At 36.2% G+C, this 23,569-nt stretch overlaps 1 protein-coding gene across 2 annotated transcripts in view; it reads right to left on the bottom strand.

Annotated features, from left to right (window-relative positions):
• Nucleotides 1–13,019, bottom strand: part of DYNC1I2 (dynein cytoplasmic 1 intermediate chain 2) — a 29,092-nt gene extending 16,073 nt beyond the window's left edge. Inside the window, exons 1-6 of one of the 2 annotated variants that reach the window (XM_050900444.1) lie at nucleotides 12,974–13,019; nucleotides 11,658–11,775; nucleotides 9,620–9,734; nucleotides 6,099–6,189; nucleotides 1,616–1,675; nucleotides 256–371 (exon numbers count right to left, since the gene is read on the bottom strand). In XM_050900444.1, coding sequence (XP_050756401.1) covers nucleotides 256–371; nucleotides 1,616–1,675; nucleotides 6,099–6,189; nucleotides 9,620–9,734; nucleotides 11,658–11,775; nucleotides 12,974–12,993 — 520 coding nt within the window. In that variant the 5' untranslated portion in view covers nucleotides 12,994–13,019. The remainder of the gene's footprint in view (nucleotides 1–255; nucleotides 372–1,615; nucleotides 1,676–6,098; nucleotides 6,190–9,619; nucleotides 9,735–11,657; nucleotides 11,776–12,973) is intronic. The other variant, XM_050900445.1, reaches the window with a different exon arrangement.
• Nucleotides 13,020–23,569: the final 10,550 nt, after the last annotated feature.

The raw sequence follows: 23,569 nt of genomic DNA on the forward strand, positions 1-23,569 counted from the left end.
TTAAGCAACTCAGTGTCTAATCTGAACATTTGCTAGGAGTGAGAAAATACCATGTACTAGTAATAAGAATGACAGTAACACTCTTAAGCAAGGCCTATATGAATTTAATAATAGAATTTATATCAGTTATCTCACATATCAACCTTCATTTACCTTATTAAGTTTCAAGATCACAAGTGCTGGTTCTAATTCATTCAGTCATCATCATTACAATAAAAGAAAAATAACGTAGGTTGTAATAAGTTAACTATTCACCTTCCTTTGGCTGAGTCATAACTGGTGTTTGCGTCTCCTTTGTATATGTAACAATTTCTCGAGGAGGAAAGTCAACTTGTGTTATTTTGGCCATTCCAAGTTTAACAGGTCCACGTCTAAATAAAATTAATAGAGAAATCAGAAAAAACATTTAACTTTATGAATTACTTCACATTTTGCCTAGAATAATACCCAAGTCGCCATGTCACAGCACTGCTTAGTCAAACTTAAATCCAGGGGAAACTTAACTCTGAAGAAATCACATGATTATGACTAATATTTTCTTATTATTATTTAAAATCAGCAGCTATTTATACATCTGTGACAAAAAGAAAGATGTGCAAATACATATATCCTATAATCCAGGTATTTTTATATAATTTTAAAGTTTTGCTCTTTGTGGTTGACTAGGCTACTGCTACATTTATGACATCCCTATTTTCAGTGGAACAGACCTGCTCACAAGTCATGTTTGTACAGCAACTGTTCTAGGATTTTAAAGCTTAAAAAACAGCTTAGTTATTCTGAAGGAAAATGCACTTCCTAGGCCTTTTCACTTTGCCACCCTTTTTTGTCTACCTCTAAGATACTATTTAGAATGCAGAACTGCAAGTCTAATCTGAAACTCACACACTGACAAGTGATTTATCCGTTATACATTACTCCAGAATACAATACTGAAAACCTCTGAGCTTTCTGACTTTAGCTTATGGAAGATACTATAAATGCAGATGTAGCTAGTATCAAACTACAATGCATAATGTACTTCCAAAAACCACTCAACATTAATTCAGTTATTGTAACTTCCTATAAAAGCTAATTTCAGTATGTATTGTAGTAATACTGCATGGGTCCTACAACAATTTACCTGTATCAAATTTAGTTTATTATTATCCACCCCTCTCCTAAGATAAAAGCGAAAGAAAAAGAATAACCCCTTTTGAAAGGTTTTGGTGGGCAGAATCATACTTCTTATAGCATGATATGGGTTTTAGTAAGTGCTTATAATGAGCTACAGCTTTTATAAACATGTTTATAAGAAAAGATTGAAGTCACTGTTTTTAAATAGTTATTCTAAGCTTTTTATTTAAAGAAATAACTTCTTAAAGTTTACATTTTGCCAAAGAAAGACTTAAAGAAAAACATGAATAAGTTTTGTTATTAGAAATAAGCATCTTATGTATGTTAAATAATATAAAAATTTCCCATTGCAAGCAAACTGCACTAAATCTAGGGATAGTGAATTTCTGTTACTTACAGAATAGTGTCTTAACAACAACTTGAAGTCTTAAAAAATAAGCTCTTATACTTATTATCCATAAGTACATGAAAGAGGGAATATAAGAAATCTATGCAATACCCCAGATCGGAATCAGAGTGGAGCTGAAGAACTGATGGATCAGTATCCCAATGCAGCGTCCTGACACCCCAGGTTGAACAATCATGCAGCATTAGCAAAAAAGGCCAGAGATTAGTGAAGCAAATACATACTATGAAATGCTAGAGTTACAGTAAGCTTATAGTTATTTCATTGTTCACAAGAAACAAAGCAATGTAACATCAGTTAAGGGAAATTCAGCAAACATTCAGTGCAATAATACATGCAGTAAATACAAAAGTTAAAAAGCAAACACAGAATTCAGAGCTATTAGAAAAGAATTAAATTATTTTAAAGACTGAAAGTTAAAGATCTGCAAACAAACATAGCCTTTATGAGAGGCAAATAAAAATATTTTAAATACTGACAAGAACCATTAAAAACTTCAAATTCCTTTTAAAATCTGTTCAGATTTGTTCATGTCATATGAAGACAGATTTGTTAGCGTAATGCAATCTTGCCCAGAGCAGTAAATATGTGGAGGAAACTGTCATATTGGTAAAGGAAATGAGTCAACACATAAGCCTTTTGGTAGAGGGGCAAAAATGCATTTCCACTGGGACAGAGAACTGCTAGAGTTTCCAAGATGTGACATTGCAGTAATTATGGGTTAAGCACTGCCTTGGGCTTATAAGTGTCATCTGATTTAGAGCCAACTCCATTTAAGATATTTAAATCTCTTAGAAATAGTAGGCTTTATATTAATAACACATTTCAGTCATGTGGAATAATGAACAGAATAGATCCATTTCAAGTCACTTTTGTATCAGAAGAAATATGAAGAGGGAAATAAATCTTCCTTCTCCCTTCATTTTTAGCCTTCATCCCTTCTCCACAAATTTTCATTTAGTCTACTGCCTGCCATCAGGCTTAGGCAGAATTTTAAAACAAGCTCATAAGAGCGATTAACAGATGAACATGCATGCTTTTTCTGAAGTTCTTAGATGCTATTATTTTTTTCTTAAATTCATGTTTTATAACAAATAAAAAAAATTAAGAATATGTAATATTTTACTATGATAAGTCAATAAAAGGTAATTTTACATTTCCATCCCATACATGGTAATGTTCTTATAAACCAGGTGCAGAATTCCTAAAGATAAAGTTGATCTCAAAAATGTACAGGCAATGCCATAAAAGCTTATAAATATAGGTGTGTCATGCACTACCTTGTTCTTGTAGAAAGTATGCATTAGAAAATTAATTAATTAATTATAGTTTAAGAATTACAAATCCACTGTCTTCATATTTAGCAAATCATTCTACATAACTGCTATTGCATCCACAGCAATAGCTTAATACCTAAATCTCTAAAACCTTTTCATATATTTTGTGCATCAGAAAACACACCATTTTATCATAAAGTTAATTACTTTGAGTATACTTATTCTTTAGGTCTCTGCTATTTTTCTTGACCAAATAGATTTAAGCTTGGAGTTTAATTTGATGCCTGAGACTTCAAGCTGGATACTGCTCGTATGTCGTTCAATCTTCTATTTAAAAAAAAAAAAAAAAGCAGAACCAAACCACCACCACCCCAACCTTCATGTTGCTTCTGCAAAGGACAACTTATCTACAGATCCAAATACTGCATTACCGCAATACTTGTCAAACACTTTCTCAACTTTTTCAATCCCACTTGAGAGGAAGTTGGGGAAAGGGCTACAAATTTAAAAGGCTCCAACTTTTGTGCCTGCTTAAGACCTAGCCCTTACTGAGGTTGCTTTCCCGCTTTCAAAGCATTCTTTTAACTTTCAACAGTTGCTTCAGTGGTACCAAGGATAGTCTGCCTTTTAAAATAGTTCAAGTCAACAAGCAGTACAGGATATACCGTTAAATCTTTCTCAGAGATATTATTTTAAAATAAAGGTAAGACTGAGATAAAATTTGCCTATTATATGCATACCAAAATGATGCAAAATACTGTTCCTTTTGCTTTCAAGATGTTAGTTATGCCTTAAGTTAAATGAATTTATCTACAAGCTTCAGTGAACAGAAGTTCCTATTCTTCCACATATGCCTGAACTTCTCTGTATCCAGGCATATTCCTAATGCTTCTTATGTCTCTAGAAAGTATTTTCTTCATTTAAACTAATTCTATGAAGCATTCACCTAACCTAAAAGTAAACCGACTGTATTAATTTCCAGTTTTGAATTTATACTCTTAACTGAGGAAAAGAAAGAACAGTATCAAACTGGGAATCAAAACTCTTTACTGATGAAAATAAAGCAAGACAGATGGAAGTAACAGCAGGAACACAGTCTGAACACTGCTCTACTAATTACTAAATAAGTTACTGGCAAGATTCAGCATCACAGAGGAGAAAAGACTAAACTAACAAAGGAGATCATCTTTGTAAAGTATAGTTACAGCATGACCAGAGAACAAATGGCCACAGAAAAAAAAAAAAAAAAAAAAGAACTGAAAATACTAATATGAAAGGGTTTGTTTTAAGATTATCAAGCATAGTGGAACAACTTGGGCTTTCTAACACAACTTACATTGATATGAAAGTCACCTGTGAAATACCAGGTATAACACTAATGGATACCACACAGTCCAACTTTTCCCATTAACCTTCAGGTTCAAGTGTATGTGTACATTAGGAATGCTGTACAAACTTGTACTAATAGACTAGGATATAGACAGCTGTTTACTGGGTGAGGGGAAGAATGTTATCCAGTGGTCGGAGAATAAGCAAAGGGACTCTAATAGTGACTCTACATAGCCTTCAATTTAGCTATACATTCATACCTCCACACCTTCAAGACCACAAACTTTTTATGCTGCCACGTCTAGGAAATCATCAAGAGACAGATTTAGTTTTAAAGTTTGTAAATGCATGAAGCTATAGAGGCTTAGGATATGAGTTTTCTCAAGGCTTCGTAAGTGTACGCATACAACATTATGTTACTATGTCTGAGGAACATACAATCAGACAGCACAGTACACCTCTGAGGTGGAGATAAATTCAGTACACAACATGGCGTTCAGTTACAGATATGTGGCCTATGCATATTGTTTCATATTGAAATTAAATTATGTATGAATGGAAAGAAATTTCTTTTTTTTTTTTAAGAAAGTCATCATCAAATAATTGGTTTTTTCTTCTAGACAGTGAATTTAAATATAAAATGACAATTTAACAAGCAATAACCACAGATTTCAAATAATTTAAAATTTGCTTGTTACTCAGTTAAGGAACAATTATATTGGTTCTCTATTAACATGACGGGTGAACTTCAATTGCATAGTGAATAAGCTATCACAAGATCACACCTGGGCACTGTTAAAAAAAGAAAGAGAGTTTGGGTTCATATCCACTGCCTGATGTATTCTGTTTTAACTTAATGGTTGCTACTTAGAAATAGGCACCTTGTAACCTTTGTTCAGGTCATTAAAATCTTGAGTATTTTCAGATTAAGATTGTATATAGTTATTCATGCATAAACCACATGCATACAAGATGTTAGTGCAGTCTTTTTAAAAGATGTTTCAAACCAGTGTAAGTATCCACTCTTTCTCCAAAACAACTACTCATATAAGCACAAAAGTAACTGATGATAACTGTGTTACTGTCCTGTAACTAAACTTCACCCAGAATGCATACTCAGTAAGTTTTAAGTACATGAACTTAATTTGCTGAGAAAATATAAGTTACCAATATTAATAGGCAAATACTGCTCTTATTCACAGACTGTGCATGGGAAACAGTAGAAATACCCTTTGGAAGTAGTGTTTCCCACCTTATCACCCATATTGCCACTTTGAATTCCTAGTTTAACACAAATATTTATCTGACTCTCCTTAGAGCAGCATTTCTCAAACTGGCATGCACAAAAAAAATGGTCAAAGAGATGTGGCAAGTATTGGAACTGAAAAAAAACTGTGGCTGTACTAAAATGGTGCTATGTTTTGGCCAAATGAGAGATTGTGAGTAATATAGTTGTGTTACAGGGATGGCTGCAAAGTGAAATAATGAGAGATACTGTTCTGAGTAAGGAAAAAAATTAAAATCAGAAGCAATGCAAAGTTTGTAGACAGTATCTTTTATCAGACCAACTAGAATAGAGAGAAAAAGGAAATAGCCTTTCATCCATACACACCCTCCTTTAGAAAAAGCTGGGAAGAGCCCTGAAGTTGGACTTTTCCAGTTTTCTATTGTCCTGAGACATCCATGCTTACAAGAACATTACCACAAGACATTCAGACTCATTTTACTTTAAACTTGCAAGTTTAAACAACTCCATGTTAATGCTGGCAATTTCAAATTAGGAAGTATAGTTGCATTTCAAATTTTAAAGTAAAGTACTTCTGTGAAACAGTCACTATTCACAGATTCAATAACACTGTAACCTCATATTATTATATTATAATCAAGTAATTAACCTTGATTTCTTCTAAAGCTTAATTATTCAGAACACGAGTATTAAGTAAAGGAATATAACAAGGAAAGTGACGTACCTAGATCCAACAGCGCCATCACCAGAGTCCTGGCTTCCAGCCTCACTTGGCGTACTCACAGATTTGGAAGACGGAGAGGTAGGAGGAGGGACTAAATAGTGAAACAGACAGGTATCCGCTGTTACTACTCGCAGAGGTTGCACAGCTTAGGATGTTTTCAAATTAATTTAACATGAAGTATTAAAAAAAAGTGATGGCAAACAAAAAATACATGGATGAAAATGAACAGTAGAAAGAGAGGGGAAAAGACAATGTTAACAATTCATGCTGGACTTTCATGCAATTATTTGGCATTTATGCACCTGGAGCATAGAAAAAGACATGGAGGGAAAGACATTTAAGAGAAAATGAATTGAAAATATATTTTTAAACTGAGCTTCTGACAAATGATGGCATCAATTTTCAAAGGGTAATTTCCACTAAACCATGTTGCTTAAACATAAAAGGAAGATAGTTGTTAATATAGTTTTGACATCAGTTTTTCTTAAAAATTAGACATTGAATTTATTTAACTGGCAATTTGTTTCAAAATATATAATCACCAAAGTGTGGACCAAAAAAAAGTAGCTTTGTCATACAGCATACTGTTATTTTTGTTCTAGTTTGAATCAAATCAACATAAATCCTGTGTATTACAACAAAGTTTCTAGTGTTGGGTTTTGGAGGATTTTTGTGTTTTTTCTTTTTACTTGACAAACAGTCTAGTACTGTTATATTGAAACTTCTGAAAAGTCAGTTCATTTTCAGCATGTAGATGAAGACTGCAATTACCGTTTAAAAAGCGACATGTTTTTTGGAACTGTGATATGTAATGTGAATGATATTGTGCAATCTGATACAAACACAAAGCTATTTTGATATTTCTCTCAACTTTTCTTTTTAGAAATAGTGAAACTGATTATTTAATGAAACTTAGGTTTATGCTTAAGAATCAGGGTGTGTGTTGAAGGTCCTTATATGCTTCATTTTTCAGCAACATGTAAAACATTCATAGAACACATTCACTCCTTAGCAACCCTTAAAAAGAACCTTTAATCAACTGAACACAAGTTATGTATATAAATTGGTATCCACTCTGTCAGGGGTCAGGCAAGGGAGAATTCTGAATTTAGATCTGCAACATTTCTAGATAATTTCCTGAAATCACAAGTATATTGCCAATTCTGAAGAATGTTTCCATCCCATCCCAAAACAGAGACACGACGCTGGTTGACAAAAATTCTACCCTAAATTTACAAAATCACAGTGAATTCTTCAATTTATTAAAAATTCATTCCTCCTACAGGAGAGACTTTTCTATAGGTCTAGAGTTATACTTCATAATTTCAAACATACACACACTTACACTTTATACATATATCTATATAAATACGAGTGTATACGTGTAGATATAAGAGTATATATAATGTTCTTCAACTCATCATCGCCATCTACTGAATAATTTATACTACAGGAAATGCCCATAGGCCTTTATACTCCTACATTATTTTTGTGGGTTATCAGAAACGACGACATTTTAATGTCACCCTTTCTTAATTGAAGGGGTGACATTAGAAACATATCTTGTTACTATTTCCAAAAGTCAGTCAGCTCTCTCTAGCAGTAAGCACGGCCAAAAGAATCCAGCAGCTTCGTTTCGATGCTACAGTGCCCTCTTGTGGGGCAAACTGCAAGAAAGTCTTCACACTAGTGAGGTGAAACCTATATAAAGACCAACAGTCTTACGAAAAGACCAAGTAAAATTCCACCTGCCCCAGCAGAGGATGAAACTATACTACCTTCTTGAAAGTTATTTTGGTTCACTTACTTATGGCTTCTTACATAACGAGTGTGGTAGATATCAAAAGCATACTTACATTGTTAAGGTCCCTTCTCCCGTAACAGAGCCACCTCTCTCCGGCAGTTAACAGGACAGTAATTGCCTTAAGAATTTTTAATACAATTTTCTATGAAGGAATCTAATCTCAAGCTATCCCCCTACACCGACAATGCGAGCTCAAGCTATCTGCACACCAAACTGGTCAGCTGTAAGTTAGCTTCAGTTCAGGTGTACGATCCCTGTACTATCATACTTTGCCAGTATCCAGTCAGCAGACGAAGCCTGTGCCTCAGGCATGCTACTGCAAGGTAGCGAGTAGGACATTTTAGCTTGATTTAGGATCCAGATCAGATCTGGGTATCTTGAAAGGGAATAGAATGAATTCCCTGCAAATCTGTGTACATTGAAGGGTGTGGTTAAGTAGATGCTCAATGGAATTAAATACAACACTCGCAGGGGTGTGCCCCAGTCTTATATCCCAGCACCTCAAAGAGCTTTTCACGAACAGCTACTCTAAGTCTATGCAATGACATGCTTTGTGGACTGACTATCCTGTGGTTTTTAGATTCTCTCTCATAGATTTAAAAAACCAACAACCACCACCATATGCATTTCTCCAAGAGTCTCATCAGCTGCCTTAGCAAAACCTCACACAAAAGAGTGCTCAACTGTTAGTCTGCCAAACACAATCTCTAGTAGGTAAGAACTAATTACTTAAAATGCTGTACACTAGTGCTAACATAGCCCAAATGCAGTCTCTAAACTGTGAGAACAGTTCAAACTACTAAAAATGACTGCTGTGGCTGTTGGAATGGGAGCAGCTGTAATGGTGTCTATTCCACATTCACTTTTGAACACTTGAGGACTATGCAAAAGCAATTATGATGATATAGTCACAGATATACTATATCCATAACAAATTATTATTCTTTATTTGCAAATCCAGTTGAAACAGACCCTCACCATTGAGCCAAACTGAAAAATAAGTTTTAAACCCCTTAGATTCCAGAGCTAGAGATCAAAAGTGGAGTTGAATTATCACCCTCTTCGCTTTCATCTTTCAAAGAGATGTGGCTATGTAAAGGCAAAAAGCAACAACCAATATGCTAACCCATCCTAGAGTGGCACAGATATGAATCATCATCCTTGATAATTAAATTTTATACTTAGCCTTGCTATTACTCCAAAGTCAGTCAGGTATTTGAGATAAGGAAAATTAGGGTGTAAAAGATGCAGAAAGGAAACAAGCCAACTCTGCACAAAAATATCAGAATTAAAATTTGGCATTATGAAAAAGAGAAAGGAAAAAAAAGACAGAAGAATAATGTGCAGGGAAAATAGGAAAAAAAAAAGAACAACAAATACATGGTATTTATATATTTTAACTAAAAGACTCCAAATAATCCACTAAGTGTAAAACATATCTTTTACAAAATAGTACTAATAATGTGTACTGAAGCACATCACTTGACATTTATAACAGAGATCATGTAGGACAAAACAGTACAAAACCCAGACATGTATACCCCCAAAAATAGTGTCCAAAGACTTTTCATGCTAGTTGTATAAATACCATAATCCTAACAAAAAAAAAACCAAAAAACCCACCCCCCCAAAAAAAACCCAAAACCACCCCTCCCCCCCAAAAAAACAAACAAAAAACCCCCAAACATTTATCTCAAACTAATATTAACATTCCTACCAACAGGCGACTCAGGTGTCAACCCCATGCTCTGAAGTAATGCTTCAGCTTCTCTTCTCTTCTTTTCAAGATCAGATTCTTCTTGTACAGGAAGAACTTCTTTCTTCTGATCAGTCTAAAAATAATTCAATAATAAAGTTATAGCATTTAACAGGTATTAAAAACTGTTTCATTTACTTCTGAGATCTCATAGGTTCTTTTATACTACTGAAACCTCTCATCATATAGGTTAGATATTTGACGCGAGCAATTCTGATGGTCCAGGAATCACAAAATTTTGTAGCTTTGGTACTGTCTTTAAACGACATACAACATGCAAAAAGTGTCTTCTCATTTGTCAAATGACTGACACTTCATAAGATCAATACCGTTTTACAATAATGCTAAGCACTGTAAAATGCAAAGACTAAAAAAAAGTATTATGTACCTGCTTATAAAAGTATTTTAGAGACACAGTAGACACAGTCATGTTGTTCTGATTTTGAAATGACAATAACTGTGTCAAAGAAAACACTCTGGGTTAGAATGACAGTAAGAGACACCCTTCTTTGGTCAAGAAAGTATTAGGACACTTGGCTAGATAAAGCACATGCTAAGGTGTGTAGCAATTAAGAAAATACATGTAAGATGTAAAAGTGATGATTGTCTATGTGTGCATTTTAAGCTTTTTTTAAAACAAAAACATCAAAAAGCTGTTTAGTGAGAAAGCTCTCTTTTAGACCTCAGGTTTCACAAAAAAAATAGAAAGTCTTAAAAAAATTGCAGTAACTTCAAGTTTACAGGGCATTGAAGTAGTTTTCTTTAAGTTGTGTTATTATCTGCTAGATTGCATGAAAAAAAAAACAAAAATTACACCCTCATCCCCATAATTTAGAAATAACGCAAGCTCTACTGTGAAAGATGCTGAACACTCCACATCTTTCCACACTCATTTAACTGCTTATTCAATTACAGAAATATAATTCATAGCTTAAGGTGTTCACAACTCATTCATTGGCTAGTGAATACTTTTGTAAATATAAATTGATGATAGAAATACAAGTCTTTAAGAGAAGCAGCAATATCTAGACCAAGCTATTCTATCCCTATGCAATGATTAAAGACTACTTGCTCCTCACACGACTGCACATTATGTTTCTAATCTACTGCACAATTCCTTTTAAAAAAGCAATTCCCAAATTTTAGAGCAAGTTCTCAACTGATAAACTATTGCATCACATGTGGAATCTCAGATACAGGCACTACATTATTACAAGACCATCAGAACATAATTTGAGATATTTCCCTCTCTGTCCGAATCATGTAGCTGGCAGCTGCCCAGTCTTCAGTCATACATTAATTTAGAACACCTACAAGATCATAACCAAAACACAGAGAAGTCTTGAAAAAGTACACCAAAACATGCCAGCAAAAGTTTCATTTATGAGGTACAATCTGCATTCAGGAGAAACATAGTAATAAATCACTGATTGTCACATCCTTTAGCAGAGGGAAATCCAGAAGACTGTTAACAAACGAAGTCTAACACACAAGTAGCATACGCATCCTGAGTGTTGCTCCGATTTTAAAATTCAGGCTAAAGATGAGTCAAAGAGCAGAAGAATATAGCACATTGTACAATAACAATACTGACAGTCAGACAATTCATATGGACGTCCTTGGAACTGCACTTCAGAAATGAGTTCTTTAAGTAACACCATCACAACTCATTAAGCAGAGTTTTTGTGCAATACTTCACAGTGATTTGATTAATGATGTCCCATAGCACACAAGTAGTTTTAGAAATCCAAACTTCATGCAAGTGCAGGATTTAAAAAAAAAAAAAAAAAATCTAACTTACCATATGGATAATTCTAAAGAAAACAGTAGATGTTTGCTCTTACCAGAAAATGAAAGTGCTACATTTGCATCAGCAACCAACCATTAAATAGACACTCCCTGAATAACATGTAGCAAATGACTAAGTGAACCTACCCTTAAATTTTGAGCAGCTTACATATGCAAACAGTCAAATTTCAAACAGAAAATTATTTCTTACTTCTTTTTTCTTTCTTTCTTCCTCCTTTCTTTTCTTCTCCTCTCTGATTTGAGCTAATCGCTGCTTCTTGCGCTCCAACTCCGCCTTCAGTTCACTTTTGTCAGACATGGCTGAAACACTGATCAACACAAATCATACCACTGTTTGGTTTTGGTTTGGGTTTTTGTTTTGGTTTTCGTGTTGTGTTTTTTTTTTGTTTGGGTTTTTTTTTGGTTTTTTTAAGATAGCAGCTTTCCTTTAAATAAGCTATCATTAAAGAAACTACACTAGCTTACTAAAACCAGAACTGTGAAGAGTCTTAAAATAATAATTAAAAAAAAAAAAAATCACATTCCTATTTCCACATTTCTTTCACTTAACACATTCTCAATACTAAAGGGATTGATTTAAAACAAACAGAGAGAAGTATGACATGGTGACAGCATCCATTCCTAAGGTAGTTCTGATGCCGTTTGAAGGAACTGCTTTGAAAGAAACGTTAGGCACCGAAAATGGGGCTATCTGATCTTGCCATAGGATTCTGTACAGCTACAGAGCCAGCTATGAGACTGAAAACAGCAAGGAGGGTACCAACACAATATCTTTCTTTTACTTTTTACTTCAACAGCTTAAATATTGGCACGCTATAACTTAGCAGTATATAGGCTATGTATCTTTCTACATACAGTTGTAGGATTCAAAATACAGATTTATTAAAAGATTTAGTAGAATTACTATAAATTGCAAGGCAAAGTAAGTACAAGTGTGATGGTCAAAAAAATCTGTAAAATATGCGCATTACCAATTTTTTTCCCCAAACTTTTTGTACACTGCTAAGAAACTGGTGGATCTTTTAAAGACAAAAACTCTACAAAAAGTTTTGCTACACAACTAACTCAATTAAATACAGACAAGAAGGTCAACAGTAAACAAAAGGTGAAAAAAACCCACTTCAGAACTCAAAGATTTAGAACACATGCATGAAAAACTGTGTGAATAAAAGCTTAACTTTACTGGTTTTAAGCAAATCCAAGTCAGTAAAGAAAGTGCAGAAGTGGTTCTACAACAGAAGACAGATCTATAAATGCTTTTACACTAAGCTTGATAACAAAGATCAGATTAAGCATTAATAATATAACTATTCACTAATTCAAAATGAAGAATACCTGCAAGTGTTTGCATAGCACATCTAAGCACAGAAAAGGATGCAAAATGATGCAAGCCTCATACATCTACCCCAATATACTTAGTAGTATGTATATTGGGGTAAATGTATGTATTCCTCCATGCTGTCTGCAAACATTTAAGTGCTAATAAATAAATTTAAAAAATCCTACTGTTGGTTTTCAAATGGCATTCCGGTGTCACTTTAAAACAGCACTAGGAAGGCGCGTTGTCACCACACCATGGATTCCTGCCCCCACTCGTCTTTCTCATGCCGAGCCAGGAAAGCAAAGCGATACAAACCGAGCCATCCCTGAGGAGAGCAGCGCCCACCCCGCCCCACCTGAAGATAACAGCAGTACGAACCAGGTGCCGCCAGCACCAAGTTCCCCACCTAAATCTCACATGGGCCGTACCGGGGAGGGAGCCTGGCAGCGCACTCCCACCCTGACAGGGCGCTGCCACACCCTGAGGCCCAGGACAAGCCAGCACTACCGCAGCCCGCCCGTACCCTCTCCCACTTATTGAGGACCGAGCCTCGGCGCGGGCCGCCGCCCGGCCTCGCCCTGCTGCCGCGCCCCTCACTCGACAGGCTGAGGCCGAAAGAAGAAGGGTCCCCACCGGGAAGCAGGGGCGCAGAGCCGGGAGGGGCAGCGGCGCCAGGCGCAGCTCGGCCGCCGCGGGACCCCCGCGCACCTGGCAGCGGGACCTCCTTCTGCTCCAACCGCCCCTCGGCCACAGCGCACCGCTCCTCTTCCGCTGCTCCACAAAGGCGCCGGCACCTGACAGGCAGCAGCCTACGGCGGGCGCCGAGGATCAAACCAGCTCCGAAAGCGTTGCGGGATGCGCAGAAACTTACAGGAGCTGCGGAATGACACGGAGGCCCCTACAGGACCGCGGTGCGCTCAGATACCAACGCCCCCCTCGTTCGCACCGTCAGAAGGAGCGATCTGAAAGGAATTCACACGGGGAACGAGCGCGAAGCGACGCGGGGACAGGGTGCTTCCGGAGGCCTAACACCGAACCCCTCCCCTGAAGCGCCGGTGAAGCAGCTTTGAGAACAACGACGCCCAAGATGCAGCGCGCCCCGCTGGGCGGGCCTCGTCCTCCGCGCCCTACGGCGTGATGTGGCGCGGACACGCATTGCATGATGGGAGCTGTAGTCTTTTGGGGGGACACGGCAGCAGCGACCGGCGGCCGCGGAGTCCGGCAAGCGAGCGCCACCGCGTGCAGGGGGTGAGTGAGTGAGTGAGTGAGTGAGTGAGTGAGTGAGTGAGTGAGTGAGTGAGTGAGCGAGCGAGCGAGCGAGCGAGCGAGCGAGCGAGCGAGCGAGCGCGCGCTCTGCTTTGGTTAGCTGGTAGCGGCAGCTCAGTGGCTCGCCCGGCCGCGGGAGCGCGAGGGCGGTGACCGTGGCGGGGTCTCGCGGTGTCGCCTCACGGGGGGCCTCGCTGCGCCTCGCACCCAAGGCGGCGGGCGGTCCTGAGGAGAGCAGGCGTAGGCGGGACGCTTGTGCGGGGCCTCACTTTCTCCTTCGGTTTGGCTTCCCGGGGAGTGGGGTTCCACGCTAGCCGCCGCCCTGCCGGCAGCCAGGCAGTGAAACGAGTCAGCCCGAAGCGGACACTGATTCAACTGTATGATTTTAATCGTAGGCTAGACAGGCTGGTAGCCATAATCACTTCAGTGACCTGAGGATAAAATGTATAAAAGCCTGATTTGCTGTGAGTGTCAGGCTAGGGACAAATTTACTCACGCTAAATAGCTTTGTGTGCATGTCAGCAAGTGGAGTTAGGCTGTCAGATTGATATGGCATTATACATTAGCGGACTGCTTCATTGTGTGTGCTGAATGGGGTAAAGCTGTGCCAAACCCGAACTGCATCAATGAGCGTCAATGCGGGAATGAGGTTACACAGTTCATTTTGATACAAGTACCAACTGATAGTAGGTGACTTTGCTGTTCCCCAGTCATCCTAAGTTAATAAGTATATTGCCACTTGTATTCTGTGGAAACGTCAAGTTTTTCTGCCTTTTTTTCCTAACTGCTGAGCTAGCGCTACTGACTACTATCTCAGCGATGTGCTTGATTCCTCGGACTGCTGATCTTCCAAAACTGTGCTTACCAAAGCAGAATTAATATGGACAGCTTGTATAGTTCAAGTGGAGCATGTGCTCACAACACTCTGTGAAACGAAGTATTTAGAGGCAATAACTATCAGCTCCAGAGAGGGTTACATTTTCTGCTATTACAAATTGGAATAATGTATTTAAAATCACTGGATCTACAAATATTTATGTCTGGTGAGTATATCTTCTGAACTCCTGCTGACAAGCACTGGAAAAAGATTGCGTTTGCAGTCAGGCTCTGTCAGGCTGCAGTCCTGTTATGTATCATAAACTGAACAGGTTGGTTGGTACTTTACTGGGATAGCTCCCAGCAGAACTTCAGTTGCTGCAGGAATCAGTGTTGATTATTTACTCCTCTCTAGTCTTCCATGTGAGTCAGGGTTCATACAATACCTTAAGAAAAGTTAGAAAACCTGTATGTTCTCTAGATGACTTCTGATCATTGAATAACCCCCATGCATTTTGTAAGAGTATGGATGTTACCATTCAGAGAAACTATAAGTGAAACTGTCAAAGAAAATTTTATGATGTACGAGAGAAGGAGTTGCATTTTTCTTCAGAGATGGAAATATGAAGATGATAGTAATGAACTTCCACAAACAGCTGTTGTCTTTGAATTTATTTGCCAGAATTTTCTAATATCACTTACAATAACGTGTGCACCTGAGAACAGGAATATGTGTTTTATTTCTGTATTTTACATATACTTCTTGTTTGGCCGTAAAATATTAATTCTGTATTTGAAGCTTTCCAGTAATATTTTTCAAGTTTATATTTACAATTATGAATGTAGGAGCCAGATATTTCACATTTGTGATGAATTTAGCCAATTGATTTTTGGTAATTGATCTTCAACACTGAAGTATATTTCTTGGTCCTGAGCCTACATATATCTGCTGAAGGTCATGTTATTATTTTTTACATTAGTCTTTCATTTTAGAACACAGTAACTACAACAGATAATTTTTGTAGCAGTGACATTCCCCTTTTTCTTTGTAAATGATAGCTATAGTTTTCAAACAGCTCTATCTATCTGGGCCAGTTTATCAGTGACACAAACACTGACAGAATGCTAACTCCATACATTTGTGATTGTTTAGCAGTCATTGATCTCACAAGTAATAGCAGTTTAAATTTAAATAATCTGATACATTTTTCATCAGCTGGAAGGCTCGTAAGATATATGGTGGGAGGACAGGCTTGAGAAAGTGTACTGGTTGTAGATGTTTACAAGTGAGTGTTTTCTTCTAGCCTCAGCTTCCTGGTGACAGTATCTTTTGGTACAGTGAACCCCAATTTTATAATGGTCTCTAAGAATGTGGAGAAGTTATACTGTGAGGTGGACCCTTTCTGTATCTAGGACCAGGAAAACCGCTTGTAGGGGATTTTATGCACCCATCCTGTGCATTGGGTCTAGGATGAATACGGTTGGGTTAAGATGTGAACACCGGCTTTAAAGTACTTGTGCCCACGAAACAGAATTAATGTATTCCTGAGAAGTTATTTTGAGACATGTAAAGGAACGATAAAGATACATCAGATCTCTGCTGCAGATGGGGAGGAATCCAGACTAAACACAAGAAGATATCATTCGATTCAGAAGAGCCTCTACTTTTGTCTTTTGGAGAACATTAGATTTCTGTGCTGCCTGAATTGGAAGAAGAGTAGATAGCAAAGGCAAGCGGGCCCTCACTTTGTCACCTCGTTGTGCTGCTGGAGAACAGCGATTTGCTCTGGAGCATGAACCCAAGATCTATGCTGGAGAGGATAGTTCCCTCCTCAAGTAACTGCCACTGCTGCGCTGTCCTCTCTAGCAGTACGAGAGACTGCGAAAAGGCAGCTGGCCTACTTTTCTCCATTAAGGCTCCATTTTAATTTTTTTTTTTCTCATATTTCAGGAAAATGAAAAGTCCATCTTACAGACTTACTGGAAGTTAAATAATCAAGAAGATCTCATCCCATAATATAAAGATACAGCTTTTCTAGTATCATTTAATAGTCTGTGCTTTTCCATTAGAAAATTTGCTGCATTGCTAATATAGGTTTCTCTCTGTCCTTCTCCCCCCTTTCCTATTCCTGCTAGATGGACATTTTTTTTTTCTGTTGTGTCAAAATAAGGTGATGGTGAATGATGTGTCCTTTCTGAGATGTGAACACTTTTGCAATCTGGTAACCTTTGGCACTAAACACATACGCTAGTGAATGGTGCAGCACTTAAGAGTGATTCACTACTAAGCATTATAGAAAATAGGTTTACCAGTTGAAAAATTCCAAGGCAAGTTCTCCTTCCTTGGTGTGGTCTGTGTATGGTACTCTCATTTTTTTCTATTATGTGGTTAAGAAGAGAGGAGATAATGGGAGCTTCTTAAGGGATCCTGTAATGCACCAAAACTTGCACTACTTGTAATGGTTTTAAGAGAGAATATGAAAACTGCCAAGAGATCAGCCAAAAGGAGCTATTTTCAGATATGTTGTATTCCAGGCTATATTCTACCCTCAGTTTGTGCACCTGTCTCCCATTAACCTTTATGGAAGTTTTGTGTATTCATCAAAGGGACAATATGTTTGAATATTGGTTAAGACGATAACAGAGTTCCTTTTGTCTGTATTATGTTAGCATTATTAGCCAAAAAGACAATAGGATAAATAAGGAGAGAGAAAGTGTTCACTTTTTTCCAGGGGCTTTTTAAAACTTTTCATTAAGAATTCAATTATTTTTCTGTATGTAAATAAAAGGGGTATCTTATATAATCCTAAAGTATATTTTAGACTAGAATTAATATGAACAAAGGCACACTAAAATACTAAGTTTTACTGAAAATGAATGCACTTTTCATCTAGTGACAACAAATTATCTCATTCTAGAAATGTTAAATAGTAACCCATATCAAGTACTTCGTAATTATTTACAAATGAAATAAGAGAGTTAAAAAGGCTAAGTGGCAAGACCACAGGGATTAGAATTTAGGATTCCTAGGTTCATATCTTCTATTCTTACCACAAAGTAATATTTATTCTCTGTAACTGTTAACTGTAACAGTTAGCTTTTCATGTTTTCACATTCTCTTGAGAATTAGTTGAGTCACTGGCTCACAGCATCAATCAGTTCTATTCAATAAAGACTGGTGCCAAGGAGTCGTTTTACTGCTAGCAGCAATGTAAGTAAAGATAGAGTTTGTTCCTTTTTTGGGTCTTTAGTAAGAAACTTGCTAATGTGTTGGAAGAAGGTCTGAAAAATTACATGGAATTAAACTATAGAGCAAACACATGAACAGCAATTTTTAATATAAAAATTTTCTCAGAATATCTCCTACTTTTTAACTTAAATAAATCTTTACTTTTAATGTAAGTTGCAAAGCAGTAGATAGTTGGAAATGTATTTATTACTAGCAGAACCCAAGCTCCTAGGCTGTGTATAAACACCTGAGCAGAAAGGAGATGGCGTAGTAAATCTTCTGTAACAATTACTGCAGCCATCTGGTTTATAGTAAGCACCCTGCTGGAACATGTCACAAGTGGCAGAGCAAATGCAGTGAGAAGGGACAAGATAACAGGGATGTGTTCCATGTCCCAAACAAATCTATAGAGACTTGGTCCAAACTGGAAGCAGCCCTTCTCTGGCTGAATATTTACCAGAGTGTGACAGAACTTCATCGTCCTTGTTCACAGAGGTAATGTGCTAACAGTGGTGTTTAGGCCTTATATAATTTGGAATGTTTGTAAGGGGATTTCCTGTGGATCTTGCAAAGGTTTTTATGCAAGAAAACTTCTATTTTGAAAATCTGGTTGGCTGTCAATGAAGACTGTTGCTGTTAAACTGTATTTGAATTTGGTTCAGATTTTTGTTGCGTTTCAAAAATGTTAAAATCAGTCACTGAGAATCTGCAAAATTTGTATGCATTCCTATGGAAAAAATCATAGAGAAAAGTTTTAAACTCAAACCACATATAATGTTAGTAAATATGATTTGGATAGCTAAACCCATCTACTTGCTAGTTTAGGGCTAATGTTAGTTTAATTTTGTATACTCCAAACAAACAGGATTTCCTTTGTTTTATTTTTAGATTGGTTTTGTCTAGTTTTCTAGACAAACACATCATATTGTCTTAACCTGTTTGTTGGCTTTTTAAAAATCAGGATAAATTTGATCTTTCTAATTTTCTTGAACAAAATTTGACCACATTAGTATCCTGTTATTTAATCTATTTGACAAGTGTTTTGGGTTATGTTTTCTCGTGAAATAGTCTGATCTGTGCAAGTAGTTTGTTTTTAAAAAAACATTTTGAACAAAAGTCATCTGTTTAGGTTTGAATGGTACATCATTCAATGCCCTTGATTACATTAGTGCATCTGTATTAAGACAGAAAAAGAGAAAAAACTGCAAAAGGCCTTCTGTAAGGCTTGTAAATGGAATATGTATGTGTGAACTTGTATAGACTTAAGTAAGTGTACATCTTTCCCATGACACATGATTTTAAGACTCAAGAAAACTAAGACAATGAAACGCACACATTATATAATGTTAGAAATTTAAACAGCTACTGCTTTCAGTTTTTTAAAGGCTGAGAGTATACAATTTCCTGTAAATAAGGTATATTTTGCTGGTATGTATGTGTATAAGTGGATACTCTACTGCTCGCAAATTTTTATCCAATAAATGCTTTTAACCATAGGCATCATCACCACAGGTCTTGATGGCTGTCAGTATTCAGTTTTCGGTGCAGTCAAATCTGTCATTTCTGTCAGAAAAAGTTTTATAAGATATGAGCCTGTTTGTCTCAGAGAAAGCAGTTCGTGTTTTTGTTTTGTTAAATTTGCTACTGGAATCTCTTCTATGTGGATATTTTTAACAGGAGATTAGACAGCTATTATATGTTAAAGTACACTGATTCTGCTAAAGCAGGTTGGACTAGATCTCTGGATGTTCTTTCCAAGTCTGTCTTCCTATGGTGCTGTGAGTACGGGAAGAAAAAAACAAACTGATGTAATTCTTCTCATGCAACACCTTATTATGAAACAGCAGTCTGGAATCTTATGCAGCTTTAGTAGTTTACAATCAAACTCTGCTTCTCTGCAAAAAATAAACTATTTGAAAAAATTCAATTCTTCAACTACATTATACTTGCAGAAAAATATTTTTTTAAATTTATATTTCATTTCATTATAATAAAATATTAAATATATGTTTATAGCATTTATTTTACAGGAAATAGAATACGTTCAGATATTCTTGGAAAAATCTACATGTATGATTTGGCAGTTTTTGTTCTGCATTACGTATACAAAGCTGGGTCTAACCTGTTAAATCTAATTTTTTATAGTGATATAACAAAAATTAAACAACATTATTTTTGTTAGTATCTTGTATGCTAGTAATGCTAGCAAGCTCAAACACATATTTACAGATTTGTATGTAGGAGCAAAATGTACTTACAGCTGTTTTTAAAGTCAGTGGAAGTATGTGATATTTAAGCAATACTCTCATTAATCAGGAAAATTATTTTTAATTTCACTATAGTTATAAAGTATTATATCTTTTCTTGCTATTCATTACCTTAAAGGTGGCTGCAATTCAGGAGTGAGGAAAAAACCCATTATAGATGCTTGCTTAGTTCATTGTGTATGTCCACAGACAGTAACTGACCAACTGTTGTGATATATTTACAACAGCCATTTAGAGCTCAAGATGAAGTAAAAAATACAGATCCATTCGATTTTGTAATTTCATGTTTATCATTTTTATATTTACTGATAAATCAAGAATTTGTAGAATTTCTTTCTCTGAGAGAAAGAAGCTTGTGGCTAGTACGTAGAACAATTCATCTTAAAAGGGACCATTTTCCCAGCTCTTGTCCTTGCTCTGGAATTGTGGGGGCAAGCGACGTAAGTCATGTCTTTTTCAACTTGATATCAAAGAAGGAAAAGTGGTGTTTTGCCACCAGTAGTTTTTGCCACTGGTTCCTAGGTTACAGACATATCTTTATTTCCTCTTAGTCTCAGTTTCTTAATGTTTCAAATTAACCATATTTATTTCAATAACAATATTTCTTACAGCTAAAGCTATGTGAATTGATATTTGAAAGGAATCTTTTTGAATGGAAGGCACCATATATAATTTTGAGTGTTATTAAAATCAGATCTGCATGGCATAGATCATAACTTCTTTACTAACAAAGAAATCAACAACTGAATCATACTTGCATGATTTCTGAGCTTTTCCTCCTGCCACATTTCATAAGCTCACAGAGTTACCCTCATGACACAGGTATAAAGTAAGGGTAACAAATATTATCCAGAGTTTTACAGGAGTTAACTCAAAATCAGGCACAGATATTCAAGTGACAGTTAAAAAATGCCCTTCCAACTCCTAGTTCCATGATCAACTCAGAAGAACAGACTAGTTTTCTTAAATATCAAATAATATTTAGAAGTAAACATTTTAAATGAATGCAAATTCTAAGTTTGTAAAGTTAAAAGATGATCTCTATAGGGTGGAAATTTCTGTGGGCTATTGTTTGAACTCCTGAAATGTACTAAAGCAAATTTCGTATTTATTTCCATTGAGAAGGCAAATTACTTTTCATAGAAAAGGATCAAAAGCATCAGAGTGGATATGGTATGTTAATAATAGGAGGTGGGACAGTGAGGGTAGAAGAACTGATGGGACACTTACGGTTCAAGGAATTCAGCACTTTTCATTTATGCTGGAAAAAATGTAAATGATGTCACCCTCGCCTCCTAGTGCAAAGTTATCAGACAGACATCACTAAGTGATATCTCCAACATTAAAATGACTGGAATGCTATTTCCTTCTATTTATTTTCTTTTGAAAATCTTACAATATCTTACTGCAAATGAAAAAAAAATCCACATATAATGGTGTAAGAAACGAAGATCTCCCTGTAGTCTCAATGCTGGATTATTGCCGTTCTATCTCAAAGCTAATTGAAATCCAAGATGTTTATATCAAAGCTGTAATGAGACACTGACAAATACCTTTCTGCCCCACTGGAAATGTAATCTTTCTATTGAACATTTTGTCCTGGTGAATTCCATCTGCAATAGGAATAGGCATTTTGCATTTGAATCAAGAAGGTCACTACTTTGGATCAGATGATATGGTGTACACTCCACTGGCCTTTAGATGAAATTGATCCTTTACTGTGTTGAACATAAGACTGTGAATTTTTTACACCTGATTATCTTATTTTTTCATCTAGATGAATTTGGAACACTAACACTACCGCTACTTTTTGATCTTTGCATATATCAGTGTGACAGTTCTCTTAAAAGCCAGTTATTCCCTAGAGAGTAATACATTTTAAATATTCAGTTGCATTTCTTTACTAAAAACAGAATAAGATCACAGTGTTTCATTTATTGATAATGTATTTGATCATTTGATAGAACTGAATATTTGATAACATTTTCCTCACTTTTGCAGCAGTAAAGCAATAGTTCTATGTATATTTACTCAAACTTGTTTGAGTAAACTTATTTACTTCTAAATACCTAAAAACTAAACTATGCATTCAACATTTTGGTTGTTTTACATGAGTAAATAATCCCATTGACTTCAGTGAAGAGAGGCACCATAAAACTGAATGGCAGTTGCAGTGTGTTCACTCATCTTCAGTGTTAAAACTTTCATTACCTTTCTTTGCAAATGTGACTTGTTATTTTTTTATAATGTAAGGTAAATTATACTGAGTGCGTGTACAAAATCAGTATTTTTTTTCCTCTTTTGTTTTGACATGAATATATGCTCTTAGCATTTTCACTTCACATCAAGTGTGTAGATTACTTGTGCAAAAAAAATGGGAAGAGATCTCTAGCTATGGAAGGGATAATGTGAAAGGCATAAGTAGCAGCTAGTCACTGCAGGTATGAACCTGTTCTTATTTAAATTGATGGAAATTTCACTGCCGACTGCTGTGAATACAGGATCAAGTCCTCAACTCTTTCTAAAAATCAATTAGATGCGTTCTTAATAGGCTTTCATGCCTTTGAAAATCTGTCTCTAAATTACTGTTGGAAACCAATCAATTAGACATTGGAGTTCATTTTATTAAAATAAATTCCACAATATTGTGTAAAATGAAAGGAAATGCTTTAATTTACTGGCTTTTTATTGATCCAAAAAGGTTAAGCTATATCTGGGATTGTCAAATCACCTTGTTTTATTTGCTGAAACATGTAGGACTCAACAGAATGCTGATGTGACTCTTTGCGTGTTTGAATTGTTTCTACACTGTGAAGAATAGTGCTGGTACTAGGAAGCTGAGAGATGAGAAATTGCTATGTCAGGCATTTGACTGAAATACATTTTAAATAGACTTTTTATATGGTACTACAGCAATTGAAAATTCTGATTCAGTGTCTGCTAAGAAAATGTTGGAAATGCTTTTAGAAGTTTCTTAACCAATACTAAATTTGTCAGTTCAGTAATAGTGGATAACCCAAGATATAATCATTAAGGAAGACTAAGCCATTTTTAATGTAAAAACTGTGGCTTATTCTGATTTGGATTTATTTTGAATCTTCCATTGTTCACAGGAGATTCAGTGATGGCTGAAGAGTACGTGACACAAGCTGGCAGGTGGTACAGCATAAGGTTTGCATAAAGCTAATTTTTCCATTTCTCCC

This window comes from Gymnogyps californianus, chromosome 7, assembly GCF_018139145.2.
Source record: "Gymnogyps californianus isolate 813 chromosome 7, ASM1813914v2, whole genome shotgun sequence".
Taxonomy (NCBI): Eukaryota; Metazoa; Chordata; class Aves; order Accipitriformes; family Cathartidae; genus Gymnogyps; species Gymnogyps californianus.